The sequence below is a fragment of the Scyliorhinus torazame genome, chromosome 1, assembly GCF_047496885.1.
Source record: "Scyliorhinus torazame isolate Kashiwa2021f chromosome 1, sScyTor2.1, whole genome shotgun sequence".
Lineage (NCBI taxonomy): Eukaryota > Metazoa > Chordata > Chondrichthyes > Carcharhiniformes > Scyliorhinidae > Scyliorhinus > Scyliorhinus torazame.
This window is the reverse complement of record NC_092707.1, coordinates 274,064,567-274,089,668: the sequence shown is the minus strand read 5'-3', so window position 1 is coordinate 274,089,668 and position 25,102 is coordinate 274,064,567. Positions and strand designations below refer to the sequence as shown.

The window sequence follows — 25,102 nt, the reverse complement described above, 5'->3', positions numbered from 1 at the left end:
CTGAGGATTGGGTCGGAGGGACCCTACCCTTATAAGGTGGGGTGCGGGGTACTCAAGGAACCCCTCAATGGTAAATTGGGGTGGTCTGGAGGCAACGATGGGGATGGGGTTCTAGAGATTGGGGTGCCATTTCGAAATGGCACCCCAATCTCTTTAGTGCAGGAAACGGGGTTAATTGAGGCCCCAAAGGGGTCTTCCTCGCCGAGGCTCGAAAATGAAGCAGGATCCTCATTATTAGCAGGGCCATTCTCGCCGCTGGAAACACCCGGCTAAACGTGCCCCACACGGGGCACTGTTTCATTTCCATTAAATCGAGTCCAAAGTTTATCCACCAATTTACAAGTAAACACCTGCTCACAGCATGTTCTACAAAGTGTTCACCAGTCCGATACAAACTATTTCAGAGTTAACATTGTGACTCTATAAGCTCAATAAGGATATCACCGGATAATGTTTAGATAATGACTGCAAGTAATCTTTCCACTTCGCCAATGTGATCTTTTGCGTAACAATTGTAAATTAATTATTTTGTTAATAAACACTGAAATTGATATAAACTGTTTTATCTCCTACAATATCTATCCCTTCTGTAACCCATTCTGTAACCCAAAATCTGCTGTCAATTCTTTTGGCCTTGCTGACTTTCAGTGAAAGATAGGATTGATTTTGCACTGCTTGATATTAAGACAGGAGTGGATTGATGAGCCAGGCTTATGCCAGAACGGATAACAAAAGTGATAAACACATCCAGTGGAAAAACATATCAGTAGTTGAACCCGTCGCCTTTCAAGTCAGCCAAAGATGGCTAAATTGGTCAATTTTGGAGGGATTTGAGACTGAGACTCAGCTCAATCTGGTGTGAACATTGCTGTCCTATCATGGAACTGCATTTTTGAGCAACATGCAATACAGGGCCAGAGATTACAAGGCAAATATCTACAGGTATTTCCCAACTCATGCAAGTTCCTGAAGCCACAGTGATCAAGACAAGTAGCCTCGAAGACTATAGACTATTGAGCCTAACGTCTATAGTCGGGAAGTTGCTGGAGTCCATTATCAAGGATTTCAAGCACAGCATTTGGAAAGCAGTGGTATAATCAGACAAAATCAGCATGGATTTACGAAAGGGAAATCGTGCTTGACAAATCTACTGGAATACTTTGAAAATGCAACTAGCGGAGTTGACCAGGGAGAACTGGTGGATAAGGTTTATTTGGACTTTCAGAAGGTTTTCGACAAGGTCTCACATAGAATATTACTATGCAAAGTTAAAGCGCATGGGATTGCAGGTAGTATCTTAAGATGGATAGAAAGTGGGTTAGCAGACAGGAAGCAAAAAGTTGGAATAAATGGGTCTTTTTCCAATTGGCAGGCAGTGACTAGTGGGGTACGGCAGGGATCTGTGCTAGGACCCTATTCACATTAAATATTAATGATTTGGACGATGGAACCAAATGTAGTATCTCCAAGTTTGCAGATGATAAAATTGGGAGGGAGGGTGAACTGAGGAGGATGCAGAGATGCTTCCGTGGGATTTGGACAGGCTAAGTGAGTGGGCATATGCATGGAAGATGCAGTATAATGTGGACAAATGTGAGGTTATCCGCTTCGGTGTAAAAAATGGGAAGGCAGCTTTTTATTTGAATGGGTGTAAATTGAAAGGGTGGATATGCAGCGAGACCTTGGTGTTCTTGTGCATCAGTCGCTGAAAGTAAACGCGCAGGAACAGTAGGCAGGAAAGAAAGCAAATGGTATGTTGGCATTCATAGCAAGAGGATTTGAGTGTAGGAATAGGGATGTTTTACTGCAATTGTATCGGGCATTGGTGAGGCCTCACCTGGAGTATTGTGTGCAGTTTTGGTGTCCTTATCTGAGGAAGGTTGTTCTTGCTATGGAGGGAGTGCAGCAAAGGTTTACCAGAGAGATAGATATATTTCTGATAAAAAAAACAGTTTAAAGGGATATGGGAAACAGGCAGGGAGGCGGCTTTCAGACCAGGAAGAGATCAGCCATGATCTGATTGAATGGCGGAGCAGGCTCGAAGGGCTGAATTGCTTATTTCTGCTCCTAATTCCTATGTTCCTATGGCGGGACTGTCATATGAGAAGAAACTAAGTAGGTTAGGATTATATTCATTGGCGTTGAGAAGAGTGGGAGGGGATCTCACAGAAATTTATAAAATTCTAACAGGATTAGGCAGGGCAGATTCAGCAAGAATGTTCCCAATAATGGAGTCCAGAATTAGGGAACATAGTTTGAGGATAAGGAGTAAGTAAACCTTTTTAGGACTTAGGTAAGGACAACTTTCTTCACCCAGAGAGTGGTGAATCTGTGGAATTCACTACCGCAAAAAGTAGCTCAGGCCAAAATCTGGTGTAATTTCAAGGAGGAATTAGATATGGCTCTTGGAGCTAAAGGGATCAAGGGATATGAGGGGAAGACAGGATCCAGGTTTTGAACTTGACTATCAGCTATGATCATAATGAATGGTGGAGCAGGCTCCAAGGGCCGAATGGCCTCCTCCGGCTTCTATTTTCTATGTATGTATGGCTCTTCCACAAAAATTGAAGTAGAAAATTAGTAAACATCCCTGCTATGTAAATATATCCCAGGTGCATTCTGAGATCTACCTGATCTATGAACAGTCAAAGTCAATTGAGAATTAGTGTTAACAGTAAAGTAGTAAGTTTCCTTTATTGAAAACAAATTACACTTGCAAAGGCGGCATGGCCCAGCATATTGATTTAACATGAGCGTTCAGTTTTTATGCCATTCTGTCTTCTTCGTATACTTGGAGAACCACTTACTTCCACAGCTTTTACTTCAAAACAAAAGGCACCGACTATCATTCCCAAAAAAGCCATGATGTGGAGATGCCGGCGTTGGACTGGGGTGAGCACAGTAAGAAGTCTTACAACACCAGGTTAAAGTCCAACAGGTTTGTTTCAAATCACTAGCTTTCGGAGCACTGCTCATTCCTCAGGTGAATCCCCCCAAAAAACGATTCCCAAAAAAGACCAACAATGAATGTGCCTTGTTTTTTTTATAATCTAAAAACATCATTTCTCACCTCCTTACTGGGATTTTGCCATTTACATTTGTCAGAAATGATAACCTCATCCAGCTGAAAGAAAAAAAACAATATTATTATTTATCACGTGTGAGCAAGAGGGCAGAAAGAAACAGAAATGTTTAACTTGAAGCCAGGTGAGTGGCTATGATCGTAACTCCAAATAGGTTGAGCAGTGTGGTGAGTTTAAGAGCAAATCCATATAGAGGACTGTGGCCATTCACTGCCAAAAACTTCAAAATCGCTGCTACTTATAATTGACAAGACCAACAGAAATTCGGCAGACATAAACTTTAGGGGAAGATTTGGACTGGTGCAAGAAAAAGACTTGGCATCAATATAATTAAAATTAAATGAGCATGAAAGGACTTTAATTAAAAAGGATTTTCAAATATCTGAAATTTTCCCCAAATCCCAGTCCAGCTGCTTCACTTGCCCTGCTGCTGGTTCTTCAGTTCCAGTCACACCAACATTCTAATCTCGACATCTATTTCCAGCCAACTGTACCATCCGTCTGTGTCTGTCTGGTCCCTACACCCTTCACCAGGGTCCTGCTGTATTCTGCACTCCTGCCCTTCATTCAAGGCTTCAGTGCTCGACAGAGCTCTCCCCAAGGATACCTGGCGGAAGAACTCAACGACCATTTGGAAGATGGGTTCAGAGGTCTTGGGAATGATAAGGTCTCGAGTTTGAGAAAATGGGGGTAGACGGAAAAAGTGAAGTAGGGGGGGTGCATTTGAACAAGGCAGATGTGAGAACCATTGATTGGGAGGATGGGAAAAACTGTGAGCACAGACGTTGAGGTCAGTGAACACTCAAGAGGAGCAGTAAACACTTATCCAAAAGGTGGACAATGAAATCTCAATGTTGATTTCAAGTGCTTCGCCTTCTCCATTATCAAAGGCCTCCTAGTCAAGATACATGGCAGACTCAACCCAAACCCTCAGCCCCATTAAGAGCTTCTTGACATCATTCACTCCCTATTCCTACTCGCTCATCATGTTCCCTGGGTGTTTAATATTCCCGAAAGAATCTAAAAGGAGGACTTGGCATGTTCTGAGTAGGGGCTGGCAGCAGATCCCCAGTTCTCATTCATTTCAGAAAATGACCTCCAGTTGCAACACAGTCTTCGTAAAACTAGACCAGAGTGCCCACAAAACCTTCAGGCTTTGAAATCACGCTCTTCAAATAATGCTGCAAAAATACAAAATGCTTTGCATGGTCTGCTATTTTAATGCAGCCATTAAAGTTATTTTATATGAATATAGATTTAACATTAAAAACTACATCTTCGAGTGACCAGCCTCAAGCTACGCCCTCAGTTGCTTTGTCCTCCAGTTTTTGAGCTATCATGTTAGTTCTTTAGATGGACAGCACGGTGGTACAGTAGTTAGCACTGCTGCCTCACAGCACCGAGGTCCCAGGTTTGATCCCGGCCCTAGGTCACTGTCCGTGTGGAGTTTGCACATTCCCCCCGTGTTTGCGTGGGTTTCGCTCCCACAAACCAAAAATGTGCAGGGTAGGTGGATTGGCCACGCTAAATTGCCCCTTAATTGGAAAAAATGAATCAGGTACTCGAAATTTAAAACAAAATGTTAGTTCTTTAGATAATCCTGTTTTACTGTACATTATGATTTAACACCTGAGGTATCATTAAATAATATATTTACAAGCATGAACAATAAAGAAAATTCAATGGAAGACAATTACATAATTTGACAATACAATTTAAATAAGCGAATGATATAGGTGTAACTTAACTGTTTCTTGAGACAGGTCATAGGGCAGACATTGTCAGCTTTGAAGTTGTGAATAATGGCTCTTAATCCTTCTACCCAATGCTGAAAGATCAGAAAGACGAATTACTTTCAGGAAATCCACTCAAATAACATTTGACAAACCTGCCATCCAGTTCTGTCCAATTCTAGTTGATTTCAATTCCTCCTATCCACAGGCAACTCACCTCCCCGAGCAGAAAATCCTCAGTACGGGGACACAAATTTGATTGAGTTTTTTCAAGGGGTAACCAAGAAGGTAGATGAGGGCAGTGCAGTCGACATCGTCTACATGGACTTTAGCAAGGCCTTTGACAAGGTACCGCATGGTAAGTTGTTGCAAAATGTTAAATCTCATGGAATCCAGGGTGAGATAGCCAATTGGATACAAAATTGGCTTGGCGACCGAAGCCAAAGAGTGGTTGTGGAGGGTTATTTTTCAAACTGGATGCCTATGACCAGTGGTGTGCCTCAGGGATCGGTGCTGGGTCCACTGTTATTTGTTATATATGTTAATGATTTGGATGAGAATGTAGGAGGCATGGTTAGTAAGTTTGCAGTTGACTTCCAGGTGCGGCTATGCAGAGCTAGGTCGCATATTCGGTAGCTCCCGCTTGGAACGGACTTTTGGGCTCTTTTACAGGGCCCCCACGGCATTTGTTTGACATTTCCCAGTGTGGGAAGAAGACTGCAGCATTCCCCTGACAGTGTCCCCCAGGAATGTTATGTCTTTTGGTTACCAGACCCGGCAGAAACAGTAAAAGATTTGGCTTGAGCTGCAGGAATAGACAAAAGCCTCTTCCAGCATGCAGGCGGGGGAAGGGCAAGCTTAAAGCTGCAATCTGACTTGAGGGCCTCTATCAAAGGTGAATTCTAGTAGCAGAGGGAACAACTGTGAAAAGATCTACCAAGGCCATTGAAGAAGCGGGGACGAGGCTTCCGGTGGTGGCCATGGAGGAGTAGGTCGCGCATTCGGCAGCTCCCGTCTGAAACCGACTCTCAGACCTTTTCAGGAGTTTCCAAAGACTTTTTGGGGCAGACTGGTGAAGCGAACACAGCCAAAAGGATTCCCTCTCGACTTCCGGTTGCGGCTATGCGGAGCTAAGCCGCACGATTCGGCAGCTCCCGCTACCACGGACTTTCGGGCTCGTTCGAGGAGCCCCAACAGAACTTTTTTTTTTTTTGACGCAACCCGTGGGGAAGGGAAGAGAGAGGTCCCCCTCCTACTTCTATGAAACGGACCAGAGGTGTAACGGCCAAAGGAACGGCACTGGAGCAACGGGAGAAGCAAGGGAAAGAAAACAAAATGGCGGCGGCCAGGGACAAAGGGGAGCTGCAGGAGTTCATCAAGCGCTGCTTCGAGGAGCAGCGCGCGGAGATGCGCAAGGAGATGTTGGCGCCTATGCTTTCGGCAATTGAAGGACTCGGGATCACCCAGAAGGCCCACGAAGCTAAGATCCAGGAGGTACAGAAAAGAGTCAGTCAGAACAAGGACGAGCTCGTGGGCCTGGCGGTGAAAGTGGAGCAGAACAGGGCGCTACACAAGAGGTGGGTGGGAAGACTCGACGACCTGGAGAACAGGTCGAGGAGAAAGAATCTGCGAATCCTGGGTCTCCCTGAGGGAGTGGAGGGGGCTGATGCCGGGGCATACGCGAGCACGATGCTTGAGGCGATGATGGGCACAAAGGCCCCTTCGAGGCCGCTGGAGTTGGACGGGGCACATCGGGTGTTGGCGAAGAAGCCCAGGCAAATGAGCCGCCAAGGGCGATGGTGGTGAGGTTCCACCGGTTCACGGACAGAGAGTGGGTCCTGAGATGGGCCAAGAAGGAGCGGAGTAGTAAGTGGGACAATGCAGAGATCCGAATATACCCGGACTGGAGCACGGAGGTTGCAAAGCGGAGAGCGGGTTTCAACCGGGCCAAAGTGGCGTTGTACCGGAAAGAAGTGAAATTCGAAATGCTGCAGCCAGCACGACTGTGGGTCACATACAAGGGCACTATTACTATTACTTCGAAACGCCTGAAGAGGCGTGGACCTTTGTACAAGCCAAAAAGTTGGACTCTAACTGAGGGTTTGTGAGGGTGGGGGGGGATGTTTGGGGTTTGATGTGTAATGGTTGTTGTTTATAGGGGGTCAATCACGTGCAGGAAATGTTACATGGGCTGGGGGAGAGAGACAAGGCCGCGACAGGAGCTGCGCCAGAGGGGGCGGAGTGGGCTTTGGAAGGCGCGGGGTGTTTTCCCGCGCGCGGGAAGAAAGGCGGGAAGGGGAACGAAGGAATGCATATGGATTGGGAGGCTCCCACACGGGGAGGTCAATGGGACGGTGCGGGAAGCCAGGGTCAGCAGGCGTCAGCTGACTTACGGGAGTGACATGGGGGGAGCAAAAAAGCTAGACAGGGGTCCAGCAGGGGGAGGGGAGGGGGGGGGGGGAAAGGGGGGTGAAAAAGGGTTGCTGCTGCACTGGCCGAAAGGGAATGGGACACAGAAGAGGTGGTCGGGACGGGGGTCCCCCCTCTGGGGGACTGGAGGGTGAGGGTGGCGTGGACACGGGACTGGCCCAGAAAAGGAGATGGCTAGTCGGCAGGGGGGGGGCATGAAGCGCATGTTGGGGCGCATTCCAGACCTGGAGATAGGAGGCCTGATAATGGGAGAGGACTTCAATACAGTGTTGGATCCAGCACTGGACCACTCCAAATCAAGGACTGGAAAGAGGCCGGCGGCGGCCAAGGTACTTAGGGGGTTTATGGATCAGATGGGGGGAGTGGACCCATGGCGGTTTGCAAGGCCGCAGGCCAGGGAATTTTCTTTCTTCTCCCATGTGCACAAAGCCTATTCCCGGATAGATTTCTTTGTTCTGGGTAGGGCGCTCATCCCGAGGGTGGAGGGGACGGGACGGAGTATTCGGCCATAGCTGTTTCGGACCATGCCCCGCACTGGGTGGAACTGGAGCTAGGAGAGGAGAGGGACCAACGCCCGTTGTGGCGGCTGGATGTGGGACTGCTGGCGGACGAGGTGGTGTGTGGGAAGATGAGGGGGTGTATCGAAAGGTACTTGGAGGCCAACGACAACGGGGAGGTGCGGGTGGGGGTGGTATGGGAGGCGTTGAAGGCGGTGATCAGGGGAGAGCTAATCTCCATTAGGGCTCAGAGGGTATGGAAAGGGAGAGATTAGTGGGGGAGATTTTGAGAGTGGACAGGAGATACGCAGAGGCCCCGGAGGAAAGATTACTTGGGGAAAGACGACAGCTCCAGAAGGAGTTTGACCTGTTGACCACAGGGAAGGCGGAGGCACAGTGGAGGAAAGCGCAGGGGGCGACCTACGAGAATGGGGAAAAGGCTCATCGGATGCTGGCACACCAGCTCCGTAAGAGGATGGCAGCGAGGGAAATAGGGGCAGTCAAAGATGGAAGGGGAGCAACGGCTCGGAGTGCGACGAAAATAAACGAGGTATTTAAGGCCTTTTATGAAGAGCTGTACAGATCCCAGCCCCCAGCGGGGGAAGAGGGGATGTGACGATTCCTAGATCAGCTGAGATTCCCGAGGGTGGAGGAGCAAGAGGTGGCTGGTTTGGGGGCACCAATTGGGTTGGAGGAGCTGAGCAAGGGTTTGGGGAGCATGCAGGCTGGGAAGGCCCCGGGACCGGACGGATTCCCGGTGGAGTTCTACAGGAAGTACGCAGACCTGTTGGCCCCGCTACTGGTGAGGACCTTTAATGAGGCAAGAGGGAGGGGACCCTGCCCCCGACAATGTCGGAAGCGACAATTTCTTTGATCCTAAAGCAGGACAAGGACCCACTACAATGTGGATCGTACAGGCCGATCTCGCTCCTCAATGTGGATGCTAAGCTGTTGGCAAAAGTGCTGGCCACGAGGATCGAGGACTGTGTCCCAGGGGTAATCCACGAGGACAAGACGGGATTTGTAAAGGGCAGGCAACTAAACACCAATGTGCGGCGGCTCTTAAACGTGATAATGATGCCATCGGAGGAGGGAGAGGCGGAGATGGTGGCAGCTATGGACGCGGAGAAGGCCTTTGTCCGAGTAGAGTGGGAGTACCTCTGGGAGGTGCTGCGTAGGTTTGGGTTCAGGGTAGGGTTTATCAATTGGGTTAAGCTCCTTTACAGAGCCCCGATGGCGAGTGTAGTGACGAACCGGCAGAGGTCGGAGTACTTCCGACTGTACCGAGGGACGAGGCAGGGATGCCCCCTGTTGTTCGCATTGGCGATCGAACCATTGGCCATGTCATTGAGGGAGTCTAATAAATTGAAGGGGGTGGTCCGAGGGGGAGAAGAGCATCGGGTGTCGCTATATGCGGATGACCTGTTGCTGTACGTGGCGGATCCAATGGAGGGGATGGTGGAGGTCATACAGACTCTAAGGGAGTTTGGGGAGTTTTCGGGCTATAAGCTCAATGTAGGGAATAGTGAGCTCTTTGTATTACAGGCGGGGGACCAAGAAAGAGGGATAGGGGACCTACCGCTGAGGAGGGCGGAGGCGAGCTTTCGGTATCTGGGGATCCAGATAGCCAGGAGTTGGGGGACCTGACATAAACTGAATCTGACGAGGTTGGTGGAGCAAATGGAGGAGGATTTCAAAAGATGAGACATGTTACCGCTCTCGCTGGTGGGTAGAGTGCAGTCGGTCAAAATGCTGGTCCTTCCGAGGTTTCTGTTTGTGTTTCAGTGCCTTCCCATCGTGATCACTAAGGCCTTTTTTAAGAGAGTAGGCAGGAGTATTATGGGGTTTGTGTGGGCGAATAAGACCCCGAGAGTAAGGAGAGGGTTCCTGGAACGCAGTAGGGACCGAGGAGGATTGGCGCTGCCAAACCTGGGGAGCTATTACTGGGCAGCAAATGTGGCGATGATCCGCAAGTGGGTTATGGAGGGAGAGGGGGTGGCATGGAAGAGGATGGAGACGGCGTCCTGTAAAGGAACGAGCCTGGGGGCGTTGGTGACGGCACCGCTGCCGCTCTCGCCGACAAAGCATATGACGAGCCCGGTAGTGGCGGCAACGCTAAGGATCTGGGGCCAGTGGAGGTGGCACCGGGGTGCAATGGGAGCATCGGTGTGGTCCCCGATCAGGGGTAACCAACGGTTTGTCCCGGGGAAGATGGACGGGGAGGTTCCAGAGCTGGCATCGGGCGGGGATTGGAAGAATGGGGACCTGTTCATCGACGGGACGTTTGTGAGCCTCGGGGCACTGGAGGAGAAGTTTGAGTTACCCCCGGGAAATGCCTTTAGATATATGCACATGAGGGCTTTTGTGAGGCGACAGGTGAGGGAATTCCCGTTGCTCCCGGCACAAGAAGTTCAAGATAGGTTGATCTCAGGTGAATGGGTCGGGGAGGGCAAGGTGTCGGAAATACACCAGGAGTTGAAAGAAGAGGGGGAAGCGCTGGTAGAAGAGTTGAAGGGTAAATGGGAGGAGATCGAGGACGGTCTGTGGGCTGATGCCCTAGGTAGGGTTAATTCCTCCTCCTCGTGTGCCAGGCTCAGCCTGATAGGAGTGCAGGAGGCGAAAGAGGCCGGCATTCTGGCCTTTGCGTCCCTAGTAGCCCGGCGAAGGATCTTGCTAATGTGGAAGGAGGCGAAGTCCCCCAGCCTGGATAAATGATATGGCTGAGTTCATAAAGTTGGATAGGATTAAGTTCGCCTTGAGAGGGTCTGGCAGGGGTTCTACAGGTGGTGGCAACCGTTCCTAGACTATCTCGCGGAGCGTTAGAGGAAGGTCGGTCAGTAGCAGCAGCAACCTTGGGGGGGGACGACACGTCCTGGGAGGGGGGGGGGGGGGGGAGGGGGGACTGCCTGGGAGGGTGGATGAGCAAGAGATAACATGAAGGGTTGGGGAAACTGGCACGTACGGGTGAGGGCCAGTGTACAAAGCTGTGTAAATATATCATTTTGCCATGTATATATCTTGCTCTGCGCGATTTCTTGTTTGTTTTTTTTGTTATGGGGGGTGGGGGCTATTGTTTGTGAGGGAGAAAAATTGTGTTAAAAAACTTTAATATATATATATATTTTTTTTTTAAAGTAAGTTTGCAGTTGACACCAAGATGGTGGCATAGTGGATAGTGAAGAAGGTTATGTAAGATTGCAACAGGATCTTGACCAATTGGACTCGTGGGCCGATGAATGGCAGATGGAGTTTAATTTGGATAAATGTGAGGTGATGCATTTTGGTAGATCAAATCAGGGCAGGACCTATTCAGTTAATGGTGGAGAGTTGGGGAGAGTTACAGAACAAAGAGATCTAGGGGTACAGGTTCATAGCTCTTTGAAGGTGGAGTCGCAGGTGGACAGGGTGGTGAAGAAGGCATTCAGCATGTTAGGTTTTATTGGTCAGAATATTGAATACAGGAGTTGGGACGTCTTGTTGAAGTTGCACAAGACATTAGTAAGACCACACATGGAATACTGTGTTCAGTTCTGGTCACCCTATTATAGGAAGGACATTGTTAAACTAGGAAGAGTGCAGAAGAGATTTACAAAGATGCTACCAGGACTTGATGGTCTGAATTATAAGGAGAGGCTGAGACTTTTTTCCCTGGAGCGTAGGAGGCTTAGGGGTGATCTTATAGAGGTCTAGAAAATAATGAGGGGCATAGATAAGGTAGATAGTCAACATCTTTTCCCAAAGGTAGAGGAGTCTAGAACTAGGGGACATACGTTTAAGGTTTAAGATGAGAGGGGAGAGATACAAAAGAAATCAGTGGGGAATGTTTTTCACACAGAGGGTGGTGAGCATCTGGAACGAGCTGCCAGAGGCAGTGATAGAGGCAGGTACAATTTTTTCCTTTAAAAAACAGTTAGACAGTTAGATGGGCAGGGAGGGTATGGAGGGATATGGGCCAAATGCGGGCAAGTGGGACTAGCTTAGTGATAGAAACTGGGTGGCATGGGCAAGCTAGGGCGAAAGGCCTGTTTCCATGCTGTAAACATCTATGACTATCTGTCAATGACACAGTAGCTAGCACTGCTGCCTCACAGCACCAAGGACTCAGATTTGATTCAGGCCTCGGATGTGTGTGTACAGTTTGCATGTTCTCCCCGCTTCTATGTGGGTTTCCTCCGGGTGCTCTAGTTTCCTCCCAGAGTCCAAAGATCTACAGGTTAGGTGGATTGGCCATGATTAACATGCAGGGTTATGGAGATTGTAGGGGGAGTGGGCCGAGGTAGGGTATCCTTTCAGAGGGTTGATGCAGACACGATGGGCCGAATGGCCTCCTTCTGCACTGTTGGGATTCTATGTTGATACATTGAACGTTGCCATTGAGTAGAGGACCACTGTATGTTGCACCTTCACAACCTTACAGCCTCCTCTGTTAACTCAGCATGAGGAAGTGTTAAAGTATTTGTACGCTGGTTATATTTTTTAACTGTTGGTTTCCAATAATCTTTGTTTGCGGGGGTTATCAGTGGTGTCCCATTAACATCCATTTCCTTCAGTAGCTTCTGTGGCAGCTGCACCAGGTAATGTCTGACAGTGGGAGCCCCCTTTGGCATATTCACTTCACTGGACTGTGATCTGTTCCAGAGTTTCTTTTTTTTTTTTAAGTTTCTTCCAATTACTACCTAATTTTCTTGGAAATATTTGTTCAAGAGAAAAAAACACAGCTAACAAGTTTGGTAGTGGCTGTGCTAAATGCCCTCCCCATGTCTCCTCATCAGTGTCCAATGTGGTTGCTTCACAAGCTCGTGCAAAGTGACTTCTCTTCAGAGAACTTCGGAGTTTAATAGAGGAGCGCTGAAAAGAAAACTCATTTAAAAACAATGTTTAAAGAAATAGCCAGAGACAGAGGAAGAACTCCACCGGTATAACTTTCTCCTTTAAGCAGTTACACGCAATGACATTTGTTTACCTTTCGTTAATGCACAAATTATGCAATATGATAACTGATAATATTTTGTGACTGCCCTCAGTAACAATCGTAAAAACTTTGGTCACTTTTGACTAACAAAAAACAGTCTTAACCTGTCCTTAGAATGTTGTTCTGAGTGGGTTAAATACAAGAAGTTCATAGGCACCCCTCCCCCATGATCATATATGCAAGCTAATAATTCAATTCCATGTCATTCGATCCTATATTTGTTTGCCTCTGCATCCAACACAGATTGCTCTCCGAGCATAGCAGGATGTTTGTGCCATTAGAGGGCAGTACAGTTCTTAAATTGTGTAAAGATAATGCTGTGCCACCTGAAATATTACCATCTATAGGTATGTCACTCTTTCTTCGTGAATACGCTGATTTACAAAACTCCAAAATATACATAATTGAGAGCATAGTGTGGTATGAACTGATCATGATTGCAGCTGCAGCTCTTCCATGTTCTTTAGATTCACTCGTATGCACCAGTGTGATCCCACGTGGTGCCAGATGTGTACCACATCTGGCACCAAGGTAACTTGTCGTGAAGCAAGCTGGCTGTGCCCAATAATGCAAGGTTATTTTAATTACATTTCCAAGGGCAGCACGGTGACACAGTGGTTAGTGCTGCTGCCTCACGGCGCCGAGGTCCCAGGTTCAATCCCGGCTCTGGGTCACTGTCCGGGTGGAGTTTGCACATTCTCCCCGTGTTTGCATGAGTTTCGCCCCCACAACCCAAAAGATGTGCAGAGTAGGTGAATTGGCCACGCTAAATTGGCCCTTTAATTGGATAAAATGAATTGGGTACTCTAAATTTTTTTTAAAATTTTAAATTAATTGCATTTCCACATGAGTCTGGTCAGCTGACATTGACGGTGCCATTTGCTCTTCAAGGACTACGTACCGATCAATTGTTCTAAAATCTGCCCGTGTCTGGTGGCCCCATTTAGCAATGAGGTGTTGGAGGTCCTGCAGTGAAGGATGATCCTCACTCTGTCACACCCCTCTTCCACCCCTCCCCCCCTTTCCCGAAAACAAACAACCCTCAGGAAAAAGTACAGCCAGAGCAGAATGGATAGATTTAACCAAATGCATAAATGCAGTCTTATTTATAGTTGTTTGATTGTACAAAACATAGGTACAGCTGAAAAAAAAAAGAGACAAGCTGTCAAAGCTTTTCCTCGCTCACTCATCAGGGCAGATGCAAGAATACCAAATTTCAGAGGGAACAATTTATACTGCATATGAAAGGGGCTAACCAATCAGCACCATTTTCATCATGTTAGTGTTAACATATTGAAAGTTTTGGGAAAATTTGTAACCTCTAAGGGACCAAGAAGAGGCGACCAATGTGTGGTCTCAACTTAGCATCCTACACTAGCCACCATCACCCATTCCGACACCACGTATCAGTTAATAAGTGTGGTACAGGGAGGAGCACATGGTGAAACAAAAAGCAGAAGAAAGAGCAGGTAGAATTGTGGGAGACCCTGTCCATTGGTCAGAGAGTTCCTTTAGCTCCAGGAATATGGGTCGAGCAAGAGGTAACCACATTACTTCACAACCCACCCAATGAATATCTGGGCTCACCAGCATCTGAGCATACATGGATGCAGGGATATCCAGCAAACAAACTCAATGAGATGATCAGCCAACAGAAAACAAAATAATATTGCAACAATATTAAGAGCCTCATGATATGAGTGGATGTTGGAGGGGAAAACACAATACGGACTGTTCTCTTTTTCAATATTGCATCCATTGGGAGGAAGCAATGTCTAAAACAAAACAATGACTGTACAACATAAATAATTTGTCCACCCACACTTCCATTCCCAGTAATGGCATAAATGTTGTTAGTTAATTCATGGAGTTTTCGGAGAGAGTTGTCATGTGAGAGTACCTTTAAGACATGGATGTTTAAGCAATGTACCTTGAAGAAAACAGTGATGTCAGAGAGTGGGTGGAGCTGGGCTTTAGGTCAGCCATTTTGCAGTTTAGCTTTGCAGATTTGAAAAAGCAGCTTGTGTGTGTCTGTGTGTTTCCAGAGAGCTGTAGTTTGGAGGAAAAGAGCTTGGGGAGTGTCTGTGTTTTGCAGTGAGCTGGATTTGCTGTGATGTCTGCCATGAAAGACTATCTCTGGATAATTTGGGTGATTTAAACTCATAATAGTAAAGCCTTTAACCTGATGTGATTCTGTTTAAAGGTGTTAAGTCTCTTGGAAGTTTGAAGGAACATTTTGAGGAATTATTTACTGTTGCAATACTTTTGGAGTTATCTTTGAAGTAAGGGGTGTTAAGAGATCCAATGTTTATTTAAGATGTTAAGTTGAGGTGAATATGATGTTAAGGTGTTAAGTGAGGTGAATTATGTGGTAAAAACACCAGATAGAGGGAAGACTCACCAAGTGTGTCATGTGAATATGCCTAAAAGGTACTTTGAAAGGGAAGGAGAGAAAAAGGAGGTTTCAATGATTCTAACTCAAAGTGACGAACCAAATCCAAATGACTGTGAATTTGACATACCTCAAATTAAATTGGAAAATGAGGATGTTCTTAAAAATTGAGATGAATTGCTAAGTTACCTTCCAGAGGAAAAACAAACTGTCCTGAAAGAGTTATTGATAGCACATGGGCAAGTTTGTAGAGATAAATTGGGAAGTACTAAAATGGCTACACATGATGTAGATGTAGGAAATGCTGTTCCTATCAAACAACATCCAGACAGACTTAATCCTTTAAAATTAGCACAGGTTAACAGAGAGATTGAGAGTATGCTGAAGAATGACATAATTGAAGTGGGTTGCAATGGAGCTCACCCATAGTGATGGTACCTAAACCAGACAGTACCCAACGGTTGTGTGTGGACTATCGAAAGGTGAATGCAGTTACAAGAACGGACTCTTATCCTATCCCACGTTTGAAGGATTGCATTGAGACATTGGGACAACCTGCTTTTATTTCCAACTTCCAGACATGGAAAGAACATTTAAAACATTGTATGGAGTTCTTCGATTGACTTCAGGTGGCGGATTTGGTGATGCACCTTGCCCAAAGTGAATTTGGAGAAGCCCAAATCACTTTCCTTGCAGAGTTTCCGATACCCTCAAGACGAAGGGAAATAATGCGATTTCTTAGCATGAGTGGATTTGATCGAACATTTGTGCAAAGGTTTTGTGGCGTGATTACTCCACTGATGGACTTGCGAAAGAAACGTCAAAGATTTCAACGGACAGCGGACTTTCAACAGGCATTTGACTGCCTGAAAGCTGTGGTAACCAATGTTCCTGTATTGGAGAATTGCAAGGGGCTCTGTGGTCAGATTGAACTAAATTATCTGATTCTGAAGAGAAATGCCAAGGAGTAGAGGAATGGATAAATCGTGCAGACTTTCTTGTTCATAGAGACTGTCAATCAAGAAGGATTTTGGTTGGAGGAAGCAGAACAAAGACAAATAGACTATGTTATTACACCTGGTTGAGTGTGCTGTTTTCTTTAAATGAAAATGTATATTTACTGTGTGCATTTCTTAGTGGATGGTGCAAAAGTGAAAAATGAAACCATCTTGAAGTTGATGGTTTATTTTTATTTCTTGGGGGGAGGTGTCATGCGAGAGTACCTTTAAGACATGGATGTTTAAGCAATGTACCTTTAAGAAAACAGTGATGTCAGAGAGTGGGTGGAGCTGGGCTTTGAAAAAGCAGTTTGTGTGTGTCTGTGTGTTTCCAGAGAGCTGCCGTTTGGAGGAAAAGAGCTTGGGGAGTGTCTGTGTTTTGCAGTGAGCTGGATTTGCTGTGATGTCTGCCATGAAAGACTATGTCTGGATAATTTGGGTGATTTAAACTCATAATAGTAAAGCCTCTAACCTGATGTGATTCTGTTTAAAGGTGTTAAGTCTCTTGGAAGTTTGAAGGAACATTTTGAGGAATTATTTACTGTTGCAATACTTTTGGAGTTATCTTTGAAGTAAGGGGTGTTAAGAGATCCAATGTTTATTTAAGATGTTAAATTGAGTTCATGGAATAAACATTGTTTTGTGTTTAAAAACCCACGTGCCCATAATTGTAATCTCACACCTAGGGAACAAGCCGTGTGCTAGGAAAAGCAACAATACATTAAAGGGAGTGGTTGGTTGAACTCCATGATACGTTTAGGGGTTCTGAAAACGCCTCGCCCATAACAGAGTGCTAAGCAACCTGTACAGTTTGAGGAATTTACCATCTGCAAACCCGCCGTCTGTGCAATGCTGTACGAGATGCTGACCACTCTGAAGACCAGCATTGATAATGTGGCCATCCTATAGTCTACAAGAGTGAAGTTTCTATTGGCCAAGGTCTTTAATTCCACCATTTGCCATGGTGGGATTTGAACGCATGCTCCCAGAGCATTCGTCTGACAGTCGTATATTTCATTGCATTGGCTTTTTGCGTAAAGGCTCTTTAAGAAGCATACAGTAAGGATTAGGACACACTGACTGCAGGGAAAGGGCAACTGTTAAAAATAAACCATTCACTGGAGGGTTGTGTGATGAATGTAGAAATTGTTATATATTATAGCATGGTAGCACAGTGGTTAGCAAAGTTACTTCACAGCTCCAGGATCCCAGGTTCGATTTCAGGCTTGGGTCACTGTCTGCGCGGAGTCTGCATGTTCTCCTCGTGTCAGCGTGGGTTTCCTCTGGGTGCTCCGGTTTCCTCCCACAGTCCAAAGATGTGCAGGTTAGGTGGATTGGCCGTGATACATTGCCCTTAGTGTCCAAAAAGGTTAGGTGGTGTTACTGGGTTACGGAGACAGGTTGGAGGCGTGGGGCTTAATAGGGTGCTCTTTCCAAGAGCCGGTGCAGATTGGTGGGCCAAATGGCCTCCTTCTGCACTGTAAATTCTATGATTCTATTTCCTATTCTGTTGCAATAAATCTAAAAATCTTGGTTTAAAATACATAAAAGGTCGTGTGTCTAGTAAAGCTGTAATTAAGAGTCGAAAAAGATAAGGTTATCCGTTCATTCCAACCACTTACTTGGTTATAGATAAAGGGCTAATGGCATATTGTTATGATTGCTGGAGATTCCCTGGAAAGTAGATAATTTATGAGGGATTGCATTTAGTCCTAGCTAAACAGATCATGGAACTTTGTGGGATACAGATGATGTAATTAATGGGAGCAGCCAGGTATGTCTGTAGTTTAGCAGTTTGCCACAGGATTGGAGTCTGACAGGACAAAAGTGTATTGGATCTGCTCTTGAAAGGGTCCCTCTGTAAAAGTATCGACACATGAAGACTGCAAGTAAACCAGTTGTGTTAACTTTATTTATATGTTGCATTTGAACTGTACTGGGTTGCTTAATTGGAATGAGTGGTAGGTGTAGGTAGTAAGCTCACGTTTTTCCTTTTACTTAAGAATGGTTTAACTGATAATTGTAATGCTTTGTCTTTGATGCTAATATGGTTAATTCTGTGTTTGGCTTAAAGTTTATTTTCACATAAAAGATACCAATCGGTTAGAGACAACATTCCTGGGAGGGGCAGCACGGTGGCGCAGTAGTTAGCATGGCTGCCTCACAGCACCGAGGACCCAGGTTCGATCCAGGCCCTAGGTGGAGTTTGCACATTCTCCCATGTTTGCATGGGTTTTGACCCCACAAGCCAAAGATGTGCAGGGTAGGTGGATTGGCCATGCTAAATTGTCCCTTAATTGAAAACAAAAAGAATTGGGGACTCTAAATTCATTTAAAAAAAATAAAAAATTCCTGGGATTAAGTCTACTTTTCTCCCAGTTTTGTAAACAGAAGAATTGTTTGGGGTTCTTGTATGGTATCCTAACAAAAGTTGGGGTCTGGTCTGGTATCCTAACATTAGCAAAAGCATGGACTGACTGACCTCTGAATATGTCCTATATTGTTGTAGAGAAGTGCTGTAGAAATTCCAGATCCACTGGTCTGGCTGAACGTGAAGGATGAAAATCATTCAAATATAGGATTTAAACTGGGAAATGATGACCAAAACTATTACAGTGCAGAATATGTCAAAAAGACCATATGGTTTTATGGTATTGAATCATACATGAATAGCAACTATTGGGTGAGTACTGGCTTTTCTAAGTGCTAAATCCAAAATCCAGCGTGCTGTTTAGCAGAATCAGGACACAGTGCTGTACAAACAGGAGTCACGACCATTTTGAGATCCTGGCCCGATTTGTCCCTTTAGGTGCCTGTCTGCGAGATTTTCCCAGAGCCAGCCAATGAAGAGGATTGCTAATGCGGCAGGCCCAATCAGGGGACTTGGCGGGATGGCAGCCTCATCGGCAATAATGGGCTATACCACCGATCAACCACCCTCAGGCCTTCAGTGAGGAGACCCATCCGCTGCCATCTGCCCACTCCAATGACACCCATCCACCATAATCAGCCCACAAATGGCCACTTAATTGTAGAGATTGGTTGGTTGTCACTGCTGATCATGTAGCCTTTGCTGGTGGTGCCTCGTCTTCAGGAAAATCACCCAGAGGCAAGAGCCTATTGGTCCACTGACCCACCACTTAACTCCAACATTCTTTCAGTCCCTCCTTCAAGGTGAGTTCCTTGGGATCGGAAAGATTCAGCCCGTTTTTTCTTTACATATATGCCAGCTTTGCCATTGTCACCATTCCATTTCCAAAGCCTCCCGGTGGAGGTTTGAGATTGGTGGCATCAATATTTGCAGGGCAGGAATATTGTGAGATCCAGAGGGGGACTTGCACGTGGTGATGTCCACATGCACCCACTGCCCTTGTTCGATTCGAGGTGGTAAAGGCTGCAAGTTTGAAGGTGCTATTGAAGGAGATTTGATGAGTTGCTGCAGTGCATCTTGCAGATGATACACAGTGCTGCTACTGTGTGTCAGTGGTGGAGGAATTGAACGATTCAGGTGTTGGTCGGGCTGCTTTGTCCTGGATGGTGTTGAGCCTCTTGAGTGTTGTTGGGGCTGCACTCATGCAGACAAGTGGAGAGCATTCCATCAGACCTCCTGACTTGTGCCTTGAAGATAGTGAGCAGGCTTTTGGGCGGCGGCAGGGGGGGGTGGAGGGTGTCAAGAGGTGAGTTACTCACAATAAACTCTCTGATTTACACCCCATTTTAGGATAAATGCCTCGACCGTGGCCTGCTCTCGACTGCACCACTGTTTCTATTAAAAATTATATAATTTTCTCTCGCGGTGTACCCAATCGCATGCTCATCCTGTGGAAAAAATGCAGATGGGCAATCCTTCTGTACCTAGCTGTCACAATCTCAGCTGCGAGCTGTTCACAGCCCTCACATTTATTTATCATTTAGTGGCGAGAGAACTGAAGTCTGTGGCTCCCACAGTCAGGATTTGGATGTTCCAAAGCACTGACACCACAGCTAATTGAAGGTTCAAGTCAGTGGACTGAAACATTCTGCCATATTTTAAAGCAGGGCTTGCCAAACCGTGGGTCGTGATGCCCAGCGGGGTCTGGAAATGAGACTCTGGAGTTGGCACACTTCTGGGTAGCAACGTGCAATGCAACCGGAAGTTAAGTTGCGAGAGGAAACGATCATTCCCATCCCCTATAGCGATGTCCCAACAATGAGACAATACGAGACAATCGGACAGCACAAACTGCAAGAAGGAAAACAGCGAATGCAAGTTCAGTTGACCAGAAGAGACCGTACGCTACAAGAGAGCGGCAACTTAGGCCAACAAGTAATAATCACGTCTGAGTCTAACATTGAGAATTTACCGAAAGCTGGCAGGAGTCAGAAGAAATAGAGGATCACATTTAGTTCCGACATCTGTTTCAAAAAGATAAGTACCAAATCTCCCATGTGATATTGGGTATTAGTAGCATTTGGTCAGAAAATAGCAACATGTTCACTGTGAGAATATTAGTTCTTACCACATCCGTGTTATTTAAAGGAGGCGCTAATTAGGTGTACCTTAGCTGTTTCCACACTGTCAGCCACCAGATACGTAAAGCTGATGTTTACCAGGTCAGCATCACAGCAAACACAAAAAATTCTCCCATCCAGCTCGTGTTCGGATTTTCCAACCACCTCAAGTGCAGACAATATCTTGGGGTCCTTGGACAGAAGTAAAAAAGGGAGGGAGGGGGGACAAAAAATAATAAACATTTGGATATAATTGAAGGTAATGAATTGACATTCAGAACATAATTACGGTTACATTTACCTGAACATTGCTACAGCTGGTGAAGGTTCAAGTTAGTGGACTAAAACATTCTGAAATATTTAGAGCAGGGCTTCCCAAACCGTGGGCCATGACCAGGAAATTGAGGCTTTAGGGTCAGGGGCTTTGAGGCAGAAATGGCTGCCGTGGGCGGCACGGTGGCGCAGTGGGTTAGCCCTGCTGCCTCATAGCACCAAGGACCCAGGTTCGATCCCGGCTCTGTTTCACTGTCCGTGTGGAGTTTGCACATTCTCCCCGTGTTTGCATGGGTTTCACCCCCACAACCCAAAGATGTGCAGGGTAGATGGATTGGCCCAATTGGAAAAAATGAATTGGGCACTCTAAATTAAAAAAAAAGAAATGGCTGCCGTGGACCTCAGGCTGATGTATGACAGTGGCGAGGTCTCTTTATATCGTGTTCTTTTTTTACTCCTAGTGGGCATGGTCTCATAGACATGGTCTCATGGATCTCGGAGGCCCGATTGCTGCTACAAAAAGAAGCTTGTGAATTGGGAAGTGTTTGTCTTTTTTTTATTTTGAGAAATCCTGCCTTTTCATAAGCCATCCCCCCACCTAATAGCTGAAGCTTCCCTATAACTAAAGCTTCTACCCTGTTCATCCACTGAAGCCTTCCCACTGCTCAACAACTGACACCCCTCTCAACAGCTCCCGTACCCCTGTTCATCTTCACTCTGGCATCACACGTAGACTGAGGCATTAAAATGGGGTTGCACCATGAAAAGGTTTGGGGAGCGCTGGTTTAAAGCAAGCTTCAAAGCTTGATAAGCAATCCTTCCCTTAACTACTTCTTTTGCCACCCAACCTCCCTCGCTTCCCTAGTTCGTTACGATAGTTTTAGCGCCACTGCAATCCTTTCCTCTGTTTCTCCCACTTCGCCATCCCGCACACTGTCACCAAAAAAAAAAGTGGATTTATCTTTTACCTCGCTGCATGCTAACCTTCCTGTGGTAACCTACATAACAAGCCACTACATTCTGGAATGTGACTAAAGCGTGAAGATACTGTCTAAGCGCAAAAATATATCTATATATTTTTTACAGCTGTCATGTCACAAGCCAGAAACAGTTTTCGTTCACACAACCGAAATAATCTGCATTTGTTTAGCACGTTTAAAATAGGAAAAAATGTCCCAAGGGAGAGAAAGAAATTGTCACCAAGTAGAATTTGCTGCAGGCTGATGTCCTCTATCACATCCACTAACATGCTATTTACTTTACAGCACCGCTGATAATGGCATCCTTGACTTTGCTTGGGCACTGGAAGGTAAACATTTATTTGCAGGAGTGGAACTTGAAGCTTTCTCGGCAGGTAATTGCCAACATCAACTTTGCCGCCAGGCCTTTTTGGCAATTGGTGGCTTGTATGGCTCAAAACAGCGACCAATCGTTTGCCCTTATAGACATGAAAGCACATGAATCATGGGTGGAATTTTCAAAAACAAAATGGCAAAGTGTCAGGTTCTGACTGAAAATCAGTGTTTTTCTCTCCATAAAACAGCCAGGCTTTCTGACCAGCTCTTCTGACACCCTTTGACAGGAAATAACATTGGGTTGGGGGGGGGGTTGCGTCCTCACTCTGACGGGGCGGGCCTGGTCAAGCTGGCAAGAGCGGCTGGAAAGAGATCTGGGTGCTGATGTGTTAGGCAGGTTGGTTCGATGTGGACAGCACTCAATGCAGGGAAGTTAGAAACAGACGTCTAACTAGATGAACTGCTGTACGTATTCAGCTGTGGATCGACACTATACTGATCTGACTAGTGACCTTGTAGTAGCCTGACCAGACGTACTAGCTATCGCGTGGTGTTTGCACTGGCTAGCTCGTGAACTCTGACTGTCTCAGTGGCTGGGTCCCGAGAGAGTGGGAAACCGAGTACCCTCTGGCTTTATAGTGGTGGTGTCCTGTCTGGTGATTGGCTGTGCTGTGTTGTATGCTTACTGGTCATCCTGTGTGTCAATCACTGCCTGTCTGCACTTCATTATATACATGAGTGGATATTATGACAGGTGCCATCTTTAAAGAGCCCTGGGCAACACAAAAATTGAACCCAACCCCACCAAGGAAGAATCAGGGAGGCTCTCTTCTCCTTCCCTTGCAGATAGACTGAATTACCTCCATAGGTGCTGTAACAATTCAATGACTCTGTTCGGTGACTCTTTGACGGTGTGAAAAATGCAGGTTGGTGCAGCGAGAAGCCTGCAGAGTGGTATGAGACGGGGGAAGGGACCAGGCCCGAAAAGCAAGGGAAATGGGACAGATAGGCCTGGTAAATTGCTCTGTGAGCTCATCAGTGAGTTATAAAGGATATTTCAGAAGCAGGAGGAGCAAATATGATGAGGATATAGAAACTGGGAGAATAGGATGGAGTTTATGTAGGTCTTCAGGCGAGAAGGTCACTTCAGTTAGTTGTCATATTGTAAATGAAGAGGTGATCAGTACGTTCAGACAAAAAGCAGGATCCAGAAGGGGAGCAGTGTGTGTGTGTGTGTGTGTGTGTGTGTGAGAGAGAGGTGGGGGGGGGGGGTCACCAAGGAAATAAGAGGGAGGAGTGGAATTTGGAAGCATAGTCAATAAATTTCTCAGAATCAGAGCGAAAGCAAGTATCAGTGTCTACACACTCCTGCAGGGGGGGCCCAGGGAAACACACCAAAACCTAATCTTGAGAACTGGTGATGCAATACAAATGATCTCAAGAATCTTGGCAATATTCTTATCTGATCTTCATCAGTAAGTAATTTCTTCAGAATAATTTCCAAATAATTTTACTGCATCAATGTATTCCCACCACTGTCTCACATTTCTTTAATTTCTTTCTTCTAGTCCACTTGATCTCCTAAAGATGAGGCACACAAAACAGATTCTTACCTTGGGGATTGTCCCGTATCGAATACTGTTGACCATCGAACATTCCAATACCTGTCCTTCCTTAAAAATACAGGAAAAACATTCACCAAGCGAAGTTTGCAGGACACAAACACATATTCAGCATATGCTAATATTACTTTACTGCAAAATGGGTTTAAAACATCTGTGGTTTCAATAACATTTACTTCCTGCCGTTTGCTAAGGAGAAACACTGATGATCTTCAATACGTATCGTCGCTGTTGCATAATAACAATCCGAGCAGAATGAATATCTTGAACAACTGCTCAATGAGAAGCTAGTGTCAAAGAGAAACTTGCGTTCCGCACTCTTTTTGAGGTTTACTGGTGCAGTGCTGCAGGAGGAAGAACGGGGAAATGTGCATGAGGTCAGCAGAAGGCTTTGCTTTTCACTGGAACAGCGGAGATGCTAGAGATAACTTGGAACGGTGTCAGCACCCACCCACCCTGTACTCATGAGTGGGAGTGCCTTCCCACTTAGCTCTGGTGGGTTTGGTGGAGTCATCCTGTTGGTGACACTCAAATTGAGGCCTATGAACTGTGCACGGGACATCAAAAAAATTTTTTATAAACAGTTATTTGGAAGTCACAATTGTGGTAAAATGGACACGGCTTGAATCTTAAGCCCAATACAGAATTGGACACTTTAAATTGAAGCCACAGTCAGAACCAAAAACAGGCCTGATGGAAGGTCAAACATGCAAACTGAAATACACTGGACAGAGATAGACAGCTGGACCTGCCCTATTATCAGGGCTTCAGAAAACTTCAGAAGTCCCATTCAAATGGATCGATTGTTGTGGATTGCCCAGATGAAGCCAGACTTTCTGGGACCGAGATCAGCTTATTTCACAGAATATTTCATAGAATTTACAGTGCAGAAGGTGGCCATTCGGCCCATCGAGTCTGCACAGGCCCTTGGCAAGAGCACCCCACTTAAGCCCACGCCTCCACCCTATCTGCGTAACTCCATAACCCAGTAACCCCACCCAACGTTTTTGGACAATACGGGTAATTTATCATGGCCAATCCACCTAACCTGCACATCTTTAGACTGTGGGAGGAAACCGGAGCACCCGGAGGAATCCCACGCAGACACGGGGAGAACATGCAGACTCCGCACAGACAGTGACGCAAGCCGGGAATCGGACCGGGATTCGGAGCAGTGAAGCAACTGTGATAACCACTGCGCTATCCCCCGTGGAGCTTATATGGGATAAGGCCACATGCGCACAATACACCTGAGGATGGACCCCTGGGGGGGAATTCCTGGTATCCTGAAGAGTTGCAATCGGCAATTCCATTGG

The 25,102-nt window shown here is 46.2% G+C and overlaps 1 protein-coding gene across 9 annotated transcripts in view; it reads right to left on the bottom strand.

The window, feature by feature from the left end:
* The window catches only part of LOC140421442 (1-phosphatidylinositol 4,5-bisphosphate phosphodiesterase beta-4-like), a 677,584-nt gene that overhangs the window by 261,964 nt on the left and 390,518 nt on the right, over positions 1–25,102 (bottom strand). For all 9 annotated transcript variants that reach the window (XM_072506170.1, XM_072506171.1, XM_072506164.1 and 6 more), the window contains 4 exons: positions 23,778–23,837; positions 20,645–20,788; positions 4,832–4,911; positions 3,071–3,124 (listed from right to left, as the gene is read on the bottom strand). In XM_072506170.1, the coding sequence (XP_072362271.1) occupies positions 3,071–3,124; positions 4,832–4,911; positions 20,645–20,788; positions 23,778–23,837 (338 nt within the window). The remainder of the gene's footprint in view (positions 1–3,070; positions 3,125–4,831; positions 4,912–20,644; positions 20,789–23,777; positions 23,838–25,102) is intronic.